Genomic DNA, 16,883 nt, shown 5'->3' with positions numbered 1-16,883 from the left:
TTGAGTTTATTTGAAATGTGTGCTGTTCATTTGTTAACCTTCAGTGACTTTATGAACTTAGGTTTATTTTAAATATGTCATTGTTAGCCTTCACTGACTTTCCTTCCTCTGTCTGGCAGGATTCAGAATTCTCCTTCTGTTTCCGCTTTCCTTGACTCTTACAATCTTTCACTTTTCAGAGTTGAAGGTCTTTCATTTCCTGTACGGAGGAAACCTTCTAGTTTTCTACTAGCTTTCCAACTGGCTTCCTTTGGGCCTGGGCTAGAGCAGGACATCAGGTTGCCTGTACCATAGTTATATATGCGATTATCAATTAAGCTGCTAGATTTTTCTGTTTAATATTTTTGCAAAATATTTCGACGACCAAACGTTAGACAGTTCTCCAACCTTTTCACTATTTTCTTTAATTTCAAAAATACTCTTTACTATTCCTGATATTTAACTTTCTTAAGGTATAACGATTACAGTGAGACCTTGAAAACTGCAAGTTCTGAAGTCATTATCTTAAGTCATCGACATAACGAAGACAGGGTTACACGTAAACTTCAGTTTACAATGAAATGCATCAGCAATTAATGGAATTGGATGCATTGTTCATAGCAATACATTAGGGGTTAATGCGACATGTCTTGGGTCTCTCTCTCTCTCTCTCTCTCTCTCTCTCTCTCTCTCTCTCTCTCTCTCTCTCTCTCTCTCTCTCTCTCTCTCTTTCTAAACACACACATATATTATATATATATAATATATATATACATATAAATATTTATATGTATATATATACACGTATATGCATATGTATATATATATACATGTATATGCACATATATAAATATATAATTTATATATATAAACATATTTATATCACCTGTACTCTACTGGAACTGTTTACAGATTATGCGAGAGCTGGTACTATATTGTGTTTGCATGAGCCAACATATAAAACTAATATTATGTTTGCTTTGTAATTTGCCTTTAATGCACACATTTCCCATGTCTATTGAAGAGGACAAGCGTTTGATGTTGGCTTCATTATTGTACACCTGTGTAACCTGGTTGACAGATGACTGTGAAAATTGCTCTTGCGTTAGTATAAGTTATTTGATTGTTAGATCTAAAGTCTATTATTATTTTTTTATTATTATTATTATTATTATTATTATTATTATTATTATTATTATTGTGCATTGCAAAGGCAGATATCTTCGTATTATTATTATTATTATTATTGGTGTTATTGATGCTGATCTTGATTGCTTTGGAACGAACCTTTAAAGATTTCCTGAGAGAGAGAGAGAGAGAGAGAGAGAGAGAGAGAGAGAGAGAGAGAGAGAGAGAGAGAGAGAGAGAGAGAGAGAGAGAGAGAGAGAGAGCTTTTGTTTGTCTCATTTATTTCACAATTGCTGCTTTTTAATGCAGTTATTTATATGCTTGCTGATCTGCTTACCTATGCTTCGTTCCAATCCTGCTTAGCTTGGCAAGATAAATGATTGGTTGTAATTCATCTGGCGTCACAATTACCAGGATCACTGGCACCATGCTTGGAAAGTTAATTTCTTCTTTGGGTTGTTCTAAATGAATGCTGGCATAATAATAATAATAATAATAATAATAATAATAATAATAATAATAATAATAATAAACTGGATGGGCGACCAGGAAAGGCAAGACACCGTCGGTACATAGCCCCCTTTAAACATGTGATGCAGGGTGCAGGGCTAGCAACCTCATCCCGTGGAGACTTGCTGAAAACCAGAGGGTAGCACCTTTTGGAGCCACCCGTTCTAAGGGAGAAAAACGTGAATGTTCATAATAATAATAATAATAATAATAATAATAATAATAATAATAATAATAATAATAATAATAATAATAATAATAATAATAATAGTATGTAGGTAGCAGACCATCTTTTAGGCACGTAGTATTTGAAGCGATAGCTGCATCAGCTGTATTAAATTTATAAAGTTTCTCCCATCTTTCCGATAATTAATTTTTCAGGGTTATTGCACTCTGCCTGTAACGCGCTAATATTCGTCATTCTTTGCAGAGGCTGTGAACAGAGCTAGATACATTGAGGAAGAATACATTATTGGCTACCGAGTGACTACGAGGGTAACTGAAATATGGGGTTAATATTCCGTAGAGTTTAACACGGTATCAGAATAATACTGACGGCGATCGCTCCCGAATATGGACAACTCTACGGAAAATGAACGCCTTATTTCAGTTACTATCGTAGTTGCTCTGCAACAACTAGTGTGTGTTCTTCCTCAACAACACCATTCCAGTTCACCACCTCTCCAAAGGTTTACGAGCATCGGCGAGTTACTGGTGGAATGCAGTAACCATGAAAAAGCAATTAATCTAAAGACAAAAGCACTATATAAACTGAATGCATGTGCTGCAGACACCACTTTTAATAATAATAATAATAATAATAATGATAATAATAATAATAATAATAATAATAATGAAACAAGAGAGATAAAACAGGAAAGTTGTAAAAAATAACGACGAAGCAGTAAGAACGCTTTTTATGATGCAAAGTAAACATCATGAGAATTTATCTCGCCATTACCTTTTATTATTTCATAAATTACCGTTCCCCTTTACCGATAGATTTCCTAAATCACTGTTATTAACTATAAACTTTCTTCTTCCATTCAAACCGTCCGTAATTTTGCTTGGACTCTCCTCCCTTCTTTGTTGCCTTTTCTCACTTTGCATCTCTGTCACAATTATCAACGCAATCGCCTTTGTTACTTCTAATTAGGTAATACATAAGTTTAGAGCAAATGAAATCAACTGACGATTCACATACCCATTCAGGAATACATGCAAGCATAATTGATCAAGATTCATTATTATTATTATTATTATTATTATTATTATTATTATTATTATTATTATTATTATTATTATTATTATTCATGATCTACATAAATTATTACAGAAGATGCCAAAGACTTAGAAAACTTCAAAGATAGCTCCCATAGAATTATATGTATATATATATATATATATATATATATATATATATATATATATATATATATATATATATATATATATATATATATATATATATATATATATGAAACAAGGAGAAGCACAGAGAAAGCATTATACAAGTAATTAATAGCAAAGATTGCATATTGTCAACAGGGATATATACACAATAAAATGAAAAAAATATAGATAAGCGAAGGCAAGGAGAGTGTGCTTGCGCATAACGCCGAACAAGGGCACTTCAACCCAAATTTGCTGAAGGCCATGTAATGGTGCCGGGGTTCTAGCGCAGCCAAAGGCTTGACAATTTTGTTCTATGATCAAGATATGACGAAATGCAGATAAAAGTTATTAAGAAAGCTATTGAAAGCGGATGGCGGTTGGGGAAGATTTAAGTACCCCATTACCAAACGTTAATTATAACAAATTTGTTTTTGCAAGAAACAAATTACACTTATTTTGTTTGTTACAGCGATGCTTACTGATTGATAAGCCAATGACATTTTAATCTTTTCTTTGGTAAAATTCGATTTAAGCTAGATCCTTGTGGACGGGAGAGGGGCGAGCCGGCCCAACCCTGTGCGGTGCTAAGCCCGAATAAATATGGCAGGTTAGAGTCAGGAAGGGCATCCTTCCGTAAAAAAAATAATCCAAAATCAATTACGAAACGAACTGTTCAAGATACAAATAACTGGAGGAGGTTCATTAAAAACATCGACCCCGACTGGGAATCAAGCTGGGAAGAAGATAAAAATGGATTTATATGAAAAACCAATATTTCAATTTTGGATGAAATTTTGATTTCCATTAGAAAAAAAGTCACAATTTCACACGTCCCATACTTTCTTTCTCCTAGATAACCAAACATAAGTAACACCCTTATATCAGACAAAGGTGAAATTCAAGCAGTTTTCCATGTAATTTTCTCTTTCCTGTCCTCTCCTGAAGCTCTTACACCTGGCCAGGATTAATGAAATCCCCATGAAAGGGATTTCATCAAGACACGAGTTCCAAGCCTGCGTGAGAGCTGAGGTTTAATTCTCTCATCTAACTGCCAGTTATAGCATTCATATGAATCAGATGAAAGATTATAATGTCATTTTATATATATACAGTATATATATATATATATATATATATATATATATATATATATATATATATATATATATATATATATATATATATATATATATATATATATATATATATGTAGAAACTACTGGTCACTTCTTACCAGATAAATATGTAATTGTAATAGCCACAATGCTATCTTAACTCTCGAATTCTTCCCGCTTTTTTGGATACGCTAGTCACTATAAAGCCTTAAGATCCAAGTGTGAAAAATATGAAGATATTATGATGTCCCGTAGCGGGAAACGAACCGGGTTCGATAATCACAACTAGGTCACGTTGCCGACATGACCGCTTTGTAGTGACAAGTGTATCCAAAAAAGTGCAAAGAATTGGTTAAGTTAAGAGGGCATTGTGGCCATTACAATTACATATATATAGATATAAATATATATATATATATATATATATATATATATATATATATATATATATATATATATATATATATATACATATACATATACTGTATCTTCCGATATTCAGATAATTGGACAGACTCCTCACAAGGGAATCTTTGAAAATTTGCTATAATTAGTTATTTTTTCTCTTTATATATATATATATATATATATATATATATATATATATATATATATATATATATATATATATATATATATCAGCAGGTTAGGGTGAAGGATCATTCCATTATTCCTTTTCAAGGTACTTTATTGTTGCTGACGTTTCAGGACTAAAGTCCCATTTTCAAGCTATAAAAATAAAAGTTAAAAGTTAAAATAAAAACTCGGACTAAAATTAAGTAAATAAAAAAAACTTTATACATATATACAAATAATATAAAAGTAAAGTACAAAGGATAGGGAGGAGTAACTACCATAAGGTGCTGAAGGCACAGACCGAGTGACTATTCGGGCCGGGTTCAGCTTCGACTTAAACTCACGAGAGATACAGAGGTGTTGAGGAAGACTGGGTGTTTAACTGTGGAACTAGTTGTTTAATAAAGAGTGTTTCCAAGATTGCTAAATATTGTTCGTTAGGAGTTTGGCCTATAATTTTAAAATCTTTGTAGTTTATGTCATATTTGCATTTCTTTGCATGTTCTCGTATACATGAAAATTCAGGATTAGTCAATTTGACGCCTGTTCGATAGCTAACGCCTCGATGAGAGTCCAATCTCACTTTGAGTAACCTCCGTGTGGAGCCGACGTACTTCCCAAGATTACATCTAGGGCAATTAAATAAATATACGACTCCTGAGGTCATTAGTGGATCGAGTTTCTCCTTATGTTTAAACAGAGATCTAATACTCATTGGGTTGCAGGGTATTAGCTTTAGTTCAATGGCAGGTAAAAATTTCTCGACTAACAACTTCAATTCACGATAGAAATTTAGGTCATGAATAAATGGGAGACTTGCATATAATCGTAATTTTGGTACTGTAGGTATTTTAATTTTAGGATGGAAGATATTGTTGAAAAATTTGCTGAGGTGTTTATAAAAAAGTTTGGATGGAAAGCAGTTGTCAGTGAAATACTGGTGGAGATAAGTTATTTCACTGTGAAAAAGATTCCACACGGAGGTTACTCAAAGTGAGATTGGACTCTCATCGAGGCGTTAGCTATCGAACAGGCGTCAAATTGACTAATCCTGAATTTTCATGTATACGAGAACATGCAAAGAAATGCAAATATGACATAAACTACAAAGATTTTAAAATTATAGGCCAAACTCCTAACGAACAATATTTAGCAATCTTGGAAACACTCTTTATTAAACAATTAGTTCCACAGTTAAACACCCAGTCTTCCTCAACACCTCTGTATCTCTCGTGAGTTTAAGTCGAAGCTGAACCCGGCCCGAATAGTCACTCGGTCTGTGCCTTCAGCACCTTATGGTAGTTACTCCTCCCTATCCTTTGTACTTTACTTTTATATTATTTGTATATATGTATAAGTTTTTTTTTTTTTTTTTTTTTTACTTAATTTTAGTCCGAGTTTTTATTTTAACTTTTAACTTTTATTTTTATAGCTTGAAAATGGGACTTATATATATATATATATATATATATATATATATATATATATATATATATATATATATATATATATATATATATATATATATATATTTCACAAATATATAAAGAGAAAAATAACTAATTATAGCAAATTTTCAAGAATTCATTCGTGAGGAGTGTTTCCAATTATCTGAGCATCCGATAATTTTTAAGAAATATGTAATATATTAATACAAATAATTTAGCACCTAACCGCAGCTGATGTGTTAACATATGTACAGAAAAAATACTAATAATATAAATACTTGTTAAGGTTCAAAAATAAAATATATCAATCACTAAACCACATGACGCGTGTGAGGAAAAATACGTCAGGTAAGGAAGGCACCTTTCGTCCAGATTGCCACAGCATCCTCGCAAGGATTCTCAAATCCAATAACTACCTCTCTAATCCCCTCTCCTTTTCTCCTTTTTTTCTCTTCTAGAGACAATTCTTCATCACACTCTTTCTCTTGCTTCTCTTTTCGTTCTCGAGTTCTCCCTTATTCTTGTGGTGTTTTCTTGTCCCTCGTATTCTTAAGCCCCTCCCCTTTCCCGTTCTCCTTCTTCCCTTTCTCCTTCAACTTCTGAAGTGATATCTCCGTCATGCATTTTCCCCTCATTTCGTCCTCCGGGTCTTTCTTAATCTCTATCTATTTTTTGTAGGGGAGGGGGAGAGGAGGGGTTGATTTCTTGTGTATCCAATCCTCCAGCCTCTTCCTTTCCCTTTTCTTCTTCTTCTTCTTCTTCTTCTTCTTCTTCTTCTTCTTCTTCTTCTTCTTCTTCTTCTTCTTCTTCCTGAAATCCAGTTATAACCGAAGGGATGAAAATTCCTGAGACGTCAGCGTCTTTTAGCGGCTGCTTTGATAACCGGCTGCCGAGGATCGAGGGTCGCAACGGGCCATTGTGTCGAAATGCCTCTGATGTTTTTCCTGCGAAGGCTGATCCGGCCGGTTGTCTCTCCGTGACAGGCTTGTCTCCTTCTTGTTCGTTCAAGTTTTGTGTCTTCCGTACGTCCTTCTGTCTTTGCATATTTGATTCTTATGCGGTTTTCTGTCTGTATGGACGATTAATATCTTATGCACTTATTTTTTACTTCACTGTACAGTAGGCAATATAAATACGTTACATTCGAACATTACTATTGGACAGGCAACAAAAATATAATACATCTATACATCAAGGACTTTTTTTTTGTTTTTCGTTGTGTGTATACTGGACAGCTAAACAGCAAAATAAAAATACAATTAATAAAGAATAAAGATAAGGAAACAAAGAAAAATGTAAAAAATAGGTTTGTCTCCTATGCAACTGCCGTAACATGAATTTTCTTAATAATTTTTTTTACTTGTTTTCCGTTCTGCTTACGATTGATAACAAATATCTGGAAATTTACTTTGTCTTTTTAAAGAATGCATTCCGTAAAATATCAGTTGTTTATAAGTAAAAATGTGATGTTATGATGTTGCAACGAACCTCAGCCCTAGGGCTAACTGAAATATATCTAGGCCAAGGTGTTACACACTCATTCTATTAGTTATCCTGGTGCAGGTGGGTTGATATCGATTCTTAGTACAAAACATGAGTTCGACAGCAGAGTCGATATCTACTTATATCTGTAGATAGCTGGGTGGTCTAACTCACTGTCTAACGTTTCTAAACAGGCATGGTTCGAATTCTCCCAGGTACGAAGCATTTCTCAATCATATTTGTGAATACAAAAAAAATATCATCCAAGGATAAGTGACACACACACACACACATATATATATATGTATAAATATATATATACATATATATATATATATATATATATATACATACATATATATATATATATATATATATATATATATATATATATATATATATATATATATGTATATATAGTTCTAACGTCTCCTGAAGGTGACTCTTGACGTCTTTCCTGAGGGATATGTTATCACATTTTTTCTCTTTCTGAAGAACAAGAGAAGCTGCAAAAACTGAGATCACGTCAAAATGGCTGTTGAGGTAAAAGAGGATATTCCTGGTAAGCCAAAAGACGATTCGCGACACGTGGAGGCATGATTGGAAGGGGAAAGGTTGCCATGAAAGAAAATAGAGAGAGAGAGAGAGAGAGAGAGAGAGAGAGAGAGAGAGAGAGAGAGAGAGAGAGAGATTGGGATAACTCGACGGTGAGATTTGTTGCAAAACACGCGATAAAATGCCATACGAAAATATGATGAATAATAAATAAGCAAGACCACTTGTTAACCTCTCTGAAAGAATGGAGGGTGTAAAATGCGCGAAGTTTAGTCAGAGAGGTTGGATAGCTAAGTGGGATGAGGAAAAAGGTACTTGATGATAAGCAACTGGCGGAGATCGTTTTAGCTCGGGGTCAAATGGAAGCTGCCATGTGTAAGGTAGCTCACCCCGAAGCAAATGGGTATGTTATGGTATTTGCTCATGTTTTGACAAATATCTGGAATAATTACAGCTGGACATCAAGGCTTAAACTACTCCATACAGGTAAGTAAAAGAGTTCATATCCGACTTCCAGATTTTCCCAAAGCCAAAATGAAAAAGGACATCAAAATTTGGTTTTCATACGACTCGACACCAGCGGGCTCCGTAGGACGTCACGCCACAGAAATCCGTCGCCTGCCGAATGATGCAATAAAGAGATCTGGAATGCTTTTATGCTTTCCTCCTTTCTTTCTTTTTTTTTTTTTTTTGCTGGAGACCTGAATCTCGGGACATAACATTATTTTATTTTTCCGCTTCCCACTTCTTTATTGCTTGGTCCCAAATGGAAAGCAAAAAGTCACTGACAGAGGGATATATGAATACCCAGACAATGTCTTCATCTGTATCTTCATGGAAGGCAGCTGCTTTCCAGACTCAAGAGGAATTTGCTAAGGCGACTATGGATGACCCAGAAGGGCAAGCTGGCTAGTTGGGGCGGGGGTGGTTGACGTTAGAGCAGATGGATAAATAAATTACGGGAGTGAAAGCTTAAGGCAGATTCATGTGTACTTGTGACAATTTCTTTGGAAAGGAGGCTCAGGAAAGTTCCAGTTTACATGTTTGCTTCTCAAAATTTCATCGAAATCCTGCTTCAGGAAAAAAATTAGGATGGCAAGTTTCCTACATGTCATGTTTTAGTAATCTACATTTCAGTGCCTCAGATTTTTAAGTGTTTAAACTTACAGACCCCACTACAGTAAAATTTTTAATGTATGTTGATAACTATTAGCAATTATACATTCTTGTGAATCCATTGTTCAAAGAAGTGACAATTATCGGATTACGTTTTTTTTAACAAATAAGGCCAACTGGTGGCCAAGTGCCTCTTGTATTTTTCTTCTGAACAAGTTTTCAGGTTTATGATATGTTTTCTTGTAAGAGGAGTCGCTCTCATATCTAGGGCGGCTGTTCAGGCAACTTTCTTGAGAAGGTTCAGTCAAAAGCTATTAGTTTGTTCCACTGATAAACTTTAGGCATTGCTCCCCAAAGGCTCTTTATAGCATACGGTCTCCACTCTCTCGACCTTGCAGTTAACGTTTGAAGCTTCTTATTTTTGTTGATCTTGTGTGAAAGATGCGAACCTGGAGACAACCTGTTGCATCAGTCCTTCGTACTATTCTACTTCCACCTCTGTGTCTTGAATCAGTCGAAATGTCAGTAATTCAGATTCGAAAAAGTCATCTTTGAGAAGCGTATTCTTTCGACACAGACCTTACAGGTAAGGGCTTAGCCCAAATTCTTCAAGCCATACTTGTCTCGAACATTTAAGAAAAAAAAAAAAAAAAAAAGGAGACTACAGCTGACATCAAAGGTCACATTTCTGGTTGATTCTGACCAAAAACTGACAACGCATATCTAAGATCGATGATTGCATATTTACAAATTTTGTTTCTTCAAATTCTTGAATTATCCATCTTCTTCTTCTTCTTCTTCTTCTTCTTCTTCTTCTTCTTCTTCTTCTTCTTCTTCTTCTTCTTCTTCTTCTTCTTCTTTTTCTTCTTCTTCTTCTTCTCACGTCAACGCCACTTTGACATTTGCAATGATAACCCATCTATCATGTTTTATACCGCCTCTTCTTTTCTCCTAAGCTCATAAGACGGATTAACGCGTTCTCTTTCTTTTGTAACGAACAATATCCCCGGGATGAAATGAAGGACCAAACCTTAATCTTTCTTTTGTGGAGGATTTCCGATGAGTAATCTTCACGGTGAAAAGATCCAAGTTTAAGATCATTCCCGTAATTTAGAGTAAGATCTTTATTATATATTATACTGTATATATATATATATATATATATATATATATATATATATATATATATATATATATACATATACATATACGTATATATACATATATATGTCTGTATGAATGTATATGTATGTATATATATATATACATATGCATATATATAAGTATATATATATATATTTATATATATACGTATATATATATATATATATATATATATATATATATATATATATATATATATATATATATATATATATATATATATATAAATATATATGTATATATACTTATATATATGCATATGTATATATACATACATATACATTCATAATATATATATATATATATATATAAATATATATATATATATATATATATATATATATATATATATATATATATATATATATATATATATATATAATATTTACATAGAGTGAACGCAATCAAGTAACTATGAGTTCACCCTAGCCTACACACACACACACACACACAAATATATGTATATATATAATATATATATATATGTATATATATATATATATATATATATATATATATATATATATATATATATATATATATATATATATATATATATATATATATATATATATATATATATATATATATATATATATGCGAACCGTGAAAGATAAGCAGAAGAGACCCTTTTCGCATTTTGCTTCCCATCTTGAGCCCTTCTCCAGGTATTTTTCTTTCCTTGGTCTTCGAGGGACAACATTAAGGGATAGACAACATTGCCTTGTCCCGGTGATTAATTATCTAGGTCGTAAATGAGAAGACTCCCATCTCGTCCTCTTTGTTTAGAATAATTCTTTAATCAGGTTTTCTGAGCTTATCTGTTCCCATTCCCTTGGTAATTTCACTTCGCGTTTTAAATTGGTATATGTTTCTTGTCCGCTTGTGTACCCATCTATTTATCTATATATGTATCCATGTATATATATATATATATATATATATATATATATATATATATATATATATATATATATATATATATATATATATATATATGTAAACTCAAATATGCTTTCATACATATCTAAATATATCACATAAAAACATATATATACATATATATGTATATATAACATATAATATATATGTATATATTATATATATAATATACATATATATAAATTGGGTCTGGTCAGCATTTGAATGGGGACAAAAAGAAATGTCAAACGCTATCGGCACACAAGCTCCTTGAACACGTATATTTTAACAAGGGCCAGCAACCTCACCCCATTTGCACTCGTGGAGAATAAGGTGTCAGGAGCTACCTTTTAGGGGGGATGTAGGCGTATAGTAACGACCTTATATATTTAATAAAATCCCCCTCCCCCCCCCTCTCTCTCTCTCTCTTTCTCTCTCTGTCAATGGCTCTCTTACCTACAAGTATATAACAAAACATTTGAAGAACACCAGACCCTCTCTGTCTGTCTGTCTTTGTCTGTCTATCTGTCTATCCATCTATCTGTTTATCTCTTCAACAAACACTCTTGAAATCTCTCTCCCTCTCTCTCCTGTCTATTTTACCCCAATCTAACCTGATGAAGTCATCGGTTATCAACCGTTGTTATATTACTGTTTCTCCGTCACTATTTCGCTTCGTGTTAAATCTTAGTTTGTCCATTTTGCTCTCTCTCTCTCTCTCTCTCTCTCTCTCTCTCTCTCTCTCTCTCTCTCTCTCTGGTGAATGTGAGATAAGGAAGCCAGAGGAGTGGGACCCTTTGAGTCAACATTGATTCTCTAGACGGATAACTCAAAGAGCAAAGCGAATTCGCAGGTAAAGACAAAAGGTGAGGAAGGGAGATGTGTTGATAAAAAAGATAACTGAAGATGACTGAAGGAATTAAGAAAGATTGAAGGGATGAGAGGCAAAAGAGGTAAAAATGAATGGGTAAAAAATGACAATGGTGGGATAAACAACACGAGTTATATGAGTCTAATAAAGAACAAAAGAGTGGAGCATAGTCGGTGAAAAGAGAGAGAGAGAGAGAGAGAGAGAGAGAGAGAGAGAGAGAGAGAGAGAGAGAGAGAGAGAGAGAGAGAGAGAGAGAGTAAGAATAAAAAATATTTTTACCTGAGAATACGACAAGAAGAAGAAGAAGAAGAAGAAGAAGAAGAAGAAGAAGAAGAAGAAGAAGAAGAAGAAGAAGAAACACTGTAAATTAGTGAAGTTGAGATTAAAGAAGGGACGAAGAAAAAGATTCAAATAGGGAGTGGGCGTACCATAACTGAATAATTCCCAACTCATCCTCTGACAGTTGCAACAGAACCTGAGGTCGATTTTTTGTAAAGATATCCGAATGAATTTATATAATGTGTACTATCTCTTAATTTACCCAATGAACTTAACTGGCGTAACACGGCAACAAAGGTCATCGACTTTCAGATAGTGCAGGAACCAAGTTGGGACAATTTTTTTTAAATCACAGATGAAGACAGGGAAATCCAGTGGCCCTAAGTCGTCTCTTTTGAGAAATTGCATTTGCAGTTACTGAAATGCCGGTAAGTGAATGGCAATAGTTTCCATTACTGTTATTTCTTAAGAAACTAGCTTCTGCATCATCAAATGCGTAAAAAAAAAAATAGACTAAGATGAGAGGTACTGAAAATATCAGATGAAAATAAATAAATATCGAAATTAACCTAACAGAGAAACAAAATTAAATAAACAGCAACTGAAAAACATATAGAATGATGATTAACTCATAGTAAGGCCACAACCTCTCTTGGATCTAACATCTCCATCTACAATTCAGTATCATTCTAAGACTTAAAACGCGTGTTTTGCGATAAAACCAAAACAACGATCCTTACAGACCTCCTCCAGCGCACCCGAGCTAGAAAAGCAAACTGAAGTCAGAATTTTCGTATCAAAACAAACGGTCCAACGGCCAGAACTGCACCGGTAATGCAATGTAAACGTTATCAAAGTTTATCCGGCCGTTATCTTAAATTCCCTCTTCTTCTATTGCCAGCGCTCCCCCGAACCAATAGTTTCGTCTGGGTTTTAAATCCCTGACGGTATTGACTATTGACTATTATTCTCGAGAGTTAGTACGTGACTGTCATTCTCGAGATTTGCTTAGGTTCCTGTTATTCACGTGCGGTAATGGGCGACTCATTAACAACCGGCGTTGGTGCGTAATTATTAGTCTCAGTGGTCATTAATGCATTCTGCTCGGAGAGGGATTAAGTACTACGAAATGTCTGCGATTGCGCATCTTATGCGTCTGATATTTTTTTTAGCACAGCGTGTTGAACATGGGCCTTAAAATTAGTATGAATATTCTAATAATTTGCATATTACTGCACACTGCACATACAGAGGTGTATAAACTTTATACAACAATCGACTGCGTGTAAAGTACCTTGACTCTCTATCTCACATATACATAACATACACACACGCACATGTACAATATATAAATATATATATATATATATATATATATATATATATATAGAAAGGTATGTTTATATATACATATATATATATATATAAAGTATAATATATATACAGTATATATATGTATATATATACATACATATATACAGTATATATGCATACATATATATGCATATATGCATATGAATATAATTATATTATTGAAAAGGCCCATGAAAGAAATTATATATACATACATATAAGTATGTATATATATATGTATATATGTATATATACTTATATATATGTATATATATATATATATATATATATATATATATATATATATATATATATATATATATAAAATTTCTTTCATGGGCCTTTTCAATAATATAATTATATTCATATATGCATATATATGTATGTATATATATACATATATATACTGTATATATATTATACTTTATATATATACATGTATATATAAACATACAGTTCTATATATATATATATATATATATATATATATATATATATATATGTGTGTGTGTATATATAAATATTTCTATGTTATACATGTGTGTGTGTATGTTACGTATATGTGAGATTGAGAGTCAAAGGTACCTTACACGCAGTCCTGCTGTGTGTATAATGTGTATATATATATATATATATATATATATATATATATATATATATATATATATATATATATATATATATATATATATATATATATATATGTGTGTGTGTGTGTGTGTGTGTGTGTGTGTGTGTTGCAATATCTCCTCATAATTATTATCCTTATCTTAATGTCCTTCGAAGACGCAGCTTCGAAATTTGCATCAAAATAAAGTCATGACAGGACAAATCAATTTCAAAGCGTCATCTACCACTGCAGTCCCGCCATCCACCAACCCCTCTTAAAAAACGTACTTTGGCCCAGCAAAACCTTCAGAAAAGAATTCATGACTTCCAAATTTTTGATAAATATACTTCTTCTTGTAGATTAAGCTGGGCTTATACCATCACAAGAAGAAGAACAGGTATATTCATAGGAAACTTTCAGGTAGTTGTAGGTCAGTAGATCTATCTCTGTTCAACAGTTCAATTATTATTTTCATAAAGTGAAATGGAGAAAATTGTAGTTCTGTCGAAACTTAGGTGGGTTTCTGGCTAATGTTTCTTAATATCTTTTTCCTCTAAGCAAAGGCCAAGCTCGGAGTTATTAAAATAACTTCAGAAATAATAAAATTTTACCTAAATATCACTTAATTCATCATTCTTCATAATATGCTGACATTACTACGGAAGAAGCCCAGAGTCCAAGAGCTTGCTTAGCAAGCTTCCCCAGAACAGAATGTCCAGCGAGGCAAAAGTGAGAGCCGAGTGCAAATAACAGAGACGATTATTTTTCACACGGATAAAAAAAAAGAATAGTGACAAGAAATACTGCTTCGTCACAAGAAAATATAAAAAGTGCTGATTCCACGACCTCCATCTTGGAAATGTAAGACCGGAGAATAATTAAACCTTTTGCGTCATCCCGTAAAAGGACGAAACGAACCGAACGAAAAAGGTGCAAAAATGCAGAATGGCTCTTTTATCTTTATTCCTTTTCTCCTGCTATTCATTTTTCCCCGTCTGGATCTTTTCCAGAATCCCCTGGCGATGGCGGGCCACCTGCTTCATGTTTTTCGGGACAAGAAAAAGGGGAAACACTATACGCCTAAAAAACGCCTGATTCGTTTAGTCTCACAGACCGTTAAGCTATAAATCCAGCGGGAAAATGTCCAGTCTTTTGAAATATTGACCTAATCTAATTATTCTTTCGGAAATTCTTTTTTGGAATTCTTAAAACTGTTTTTTGTGGGGGATGTTCGCCAAGTGATAAATCTCGAGCTTTGGTTTTGAGTTAACAAAAGAATATTAATAATATTGAACAATTACATCGGAATCCTTCATTTCGATTTTATTCAAAATGTCTCATTTTTTCAAGTTAGTTTTCGCTTATTTGGATATTAATGTTTGCTTCCCATTCAATACACGTATTTATTTACCAAAAACAATGATCTATTCAACCGCATAAAAGCACAGACTTTCATACAAACAAGAATAGAAACATAGAGAGGATTTTTGGTGGTATTACGAGATTGCTTTTTGTAGACTATCAATTGCCGTGTTTTCATATTTTCATACAATATAGATTTATAGCACCTACGACCACTTATTTCTTTTCCATGTATCGTCTTGCGACTGTAATTCTCAGAAATTTAAACAGCTTTTGCTCTTCACAGCCACCTCCCATTGTCTTCACCATGTGGGTCTGTACCTTAGACCTGAAAGTTATTTCTTTTTAAACGGCAGAAAAAGTGTCATTTTTTTAATGGTGGATGTATTATTGCACGCCGTTTCATAGATTCCATTGTCCACTTTAACTTCAGTCTATAACAGAACAACTTCTTTATTTCCAAAAATATCATACTATTCTGAACCTAGACGGAAATTCCATTCGTTTTTGTATAGCCTTTGGCGTCTGTCAATATAATCCATGCTAGACACTTTATTGCCTACCCTTTCGTATATATCATCGGTCACTTGACTCTTTAATCCAATAAGGACGAACAACATCTGCGTGAGAGCGGTGAGACCCCTTCCTCGCCCCTAGTCCTATAAGCGTGGAAAGGCAGGAAAAGCTTAGTCGAGAAAACTCGACACTATACAGAGTAGGCACCACATCTATTTCGGTAATGTGTGAAGGGGTGAGGAGAATTGGAGAGAGAGAGAGGGAGGAGGAGGAGGAGGAGGACGTCACTACAAACTGCAATTCATTACAAAGTAGACTACGCATTGGTAAAACTTTGCAGCGAAGAACATTGCTATCCTACGTTGGTAGTTACAAACTCCAGTCGCAGGCTCTAGGCATCAACCAAGATAAGGAAAACTGATAATTCAAGAAGGCGTTTATATTTTTTTTCTTTTTTCTTGGCTAAATATTCACTTTCCTGCTATTTGTTTCCCTTTTAACTG

At 33.5% G+C, this 16,883-nt stretch overlaps 1 protein-coding gene across 1 annotated transcript in view; it reads left to right on the top strand.

Annotated features, from left to right (window-relative positions):
* Nucleotides 1-8,487: 8,487 nt before the first annotated feature.
* The window catches only part of LOC136843980 (basic proline-rich protein-like), an 87,741-nt gene continuing 79,345 nt past the window's right edge, over nt 8,488-16,883 (top strand). The window contains exon 1 of the mRNA XM_067112998.1: nt 8,488-8,591. Within this exon, the coding sequence (XP_066969099.1) occupies nt 8,488-8,591 (104 nt within the window). The remainder of the gene's footprint in view (nt 8,592-16,883) is intronic.

Source organism: Macrobrachium rosenbergii, chromosome 12 (genome assembly GCF_040412425.1).
Source record: "Macrobrachium rosenbergii isolate ZJJX-2024 chromosome 12, ASM4041242v1, whole genome shotgun sequence".
In the NCBI taxonomy this organism is placed as follows: Eukaryota; Metazoa; Arthropoda; class Malacostraca; order Decapoda; family Palaemonidae; genus Macrobrachium; species Macrobrachium rosenbergii.
The sequence above is the reverse complement of the archived record's forward strand: the minus strand, read 5'-3'. Positions and strand labels throughout refer to the sequence as shown.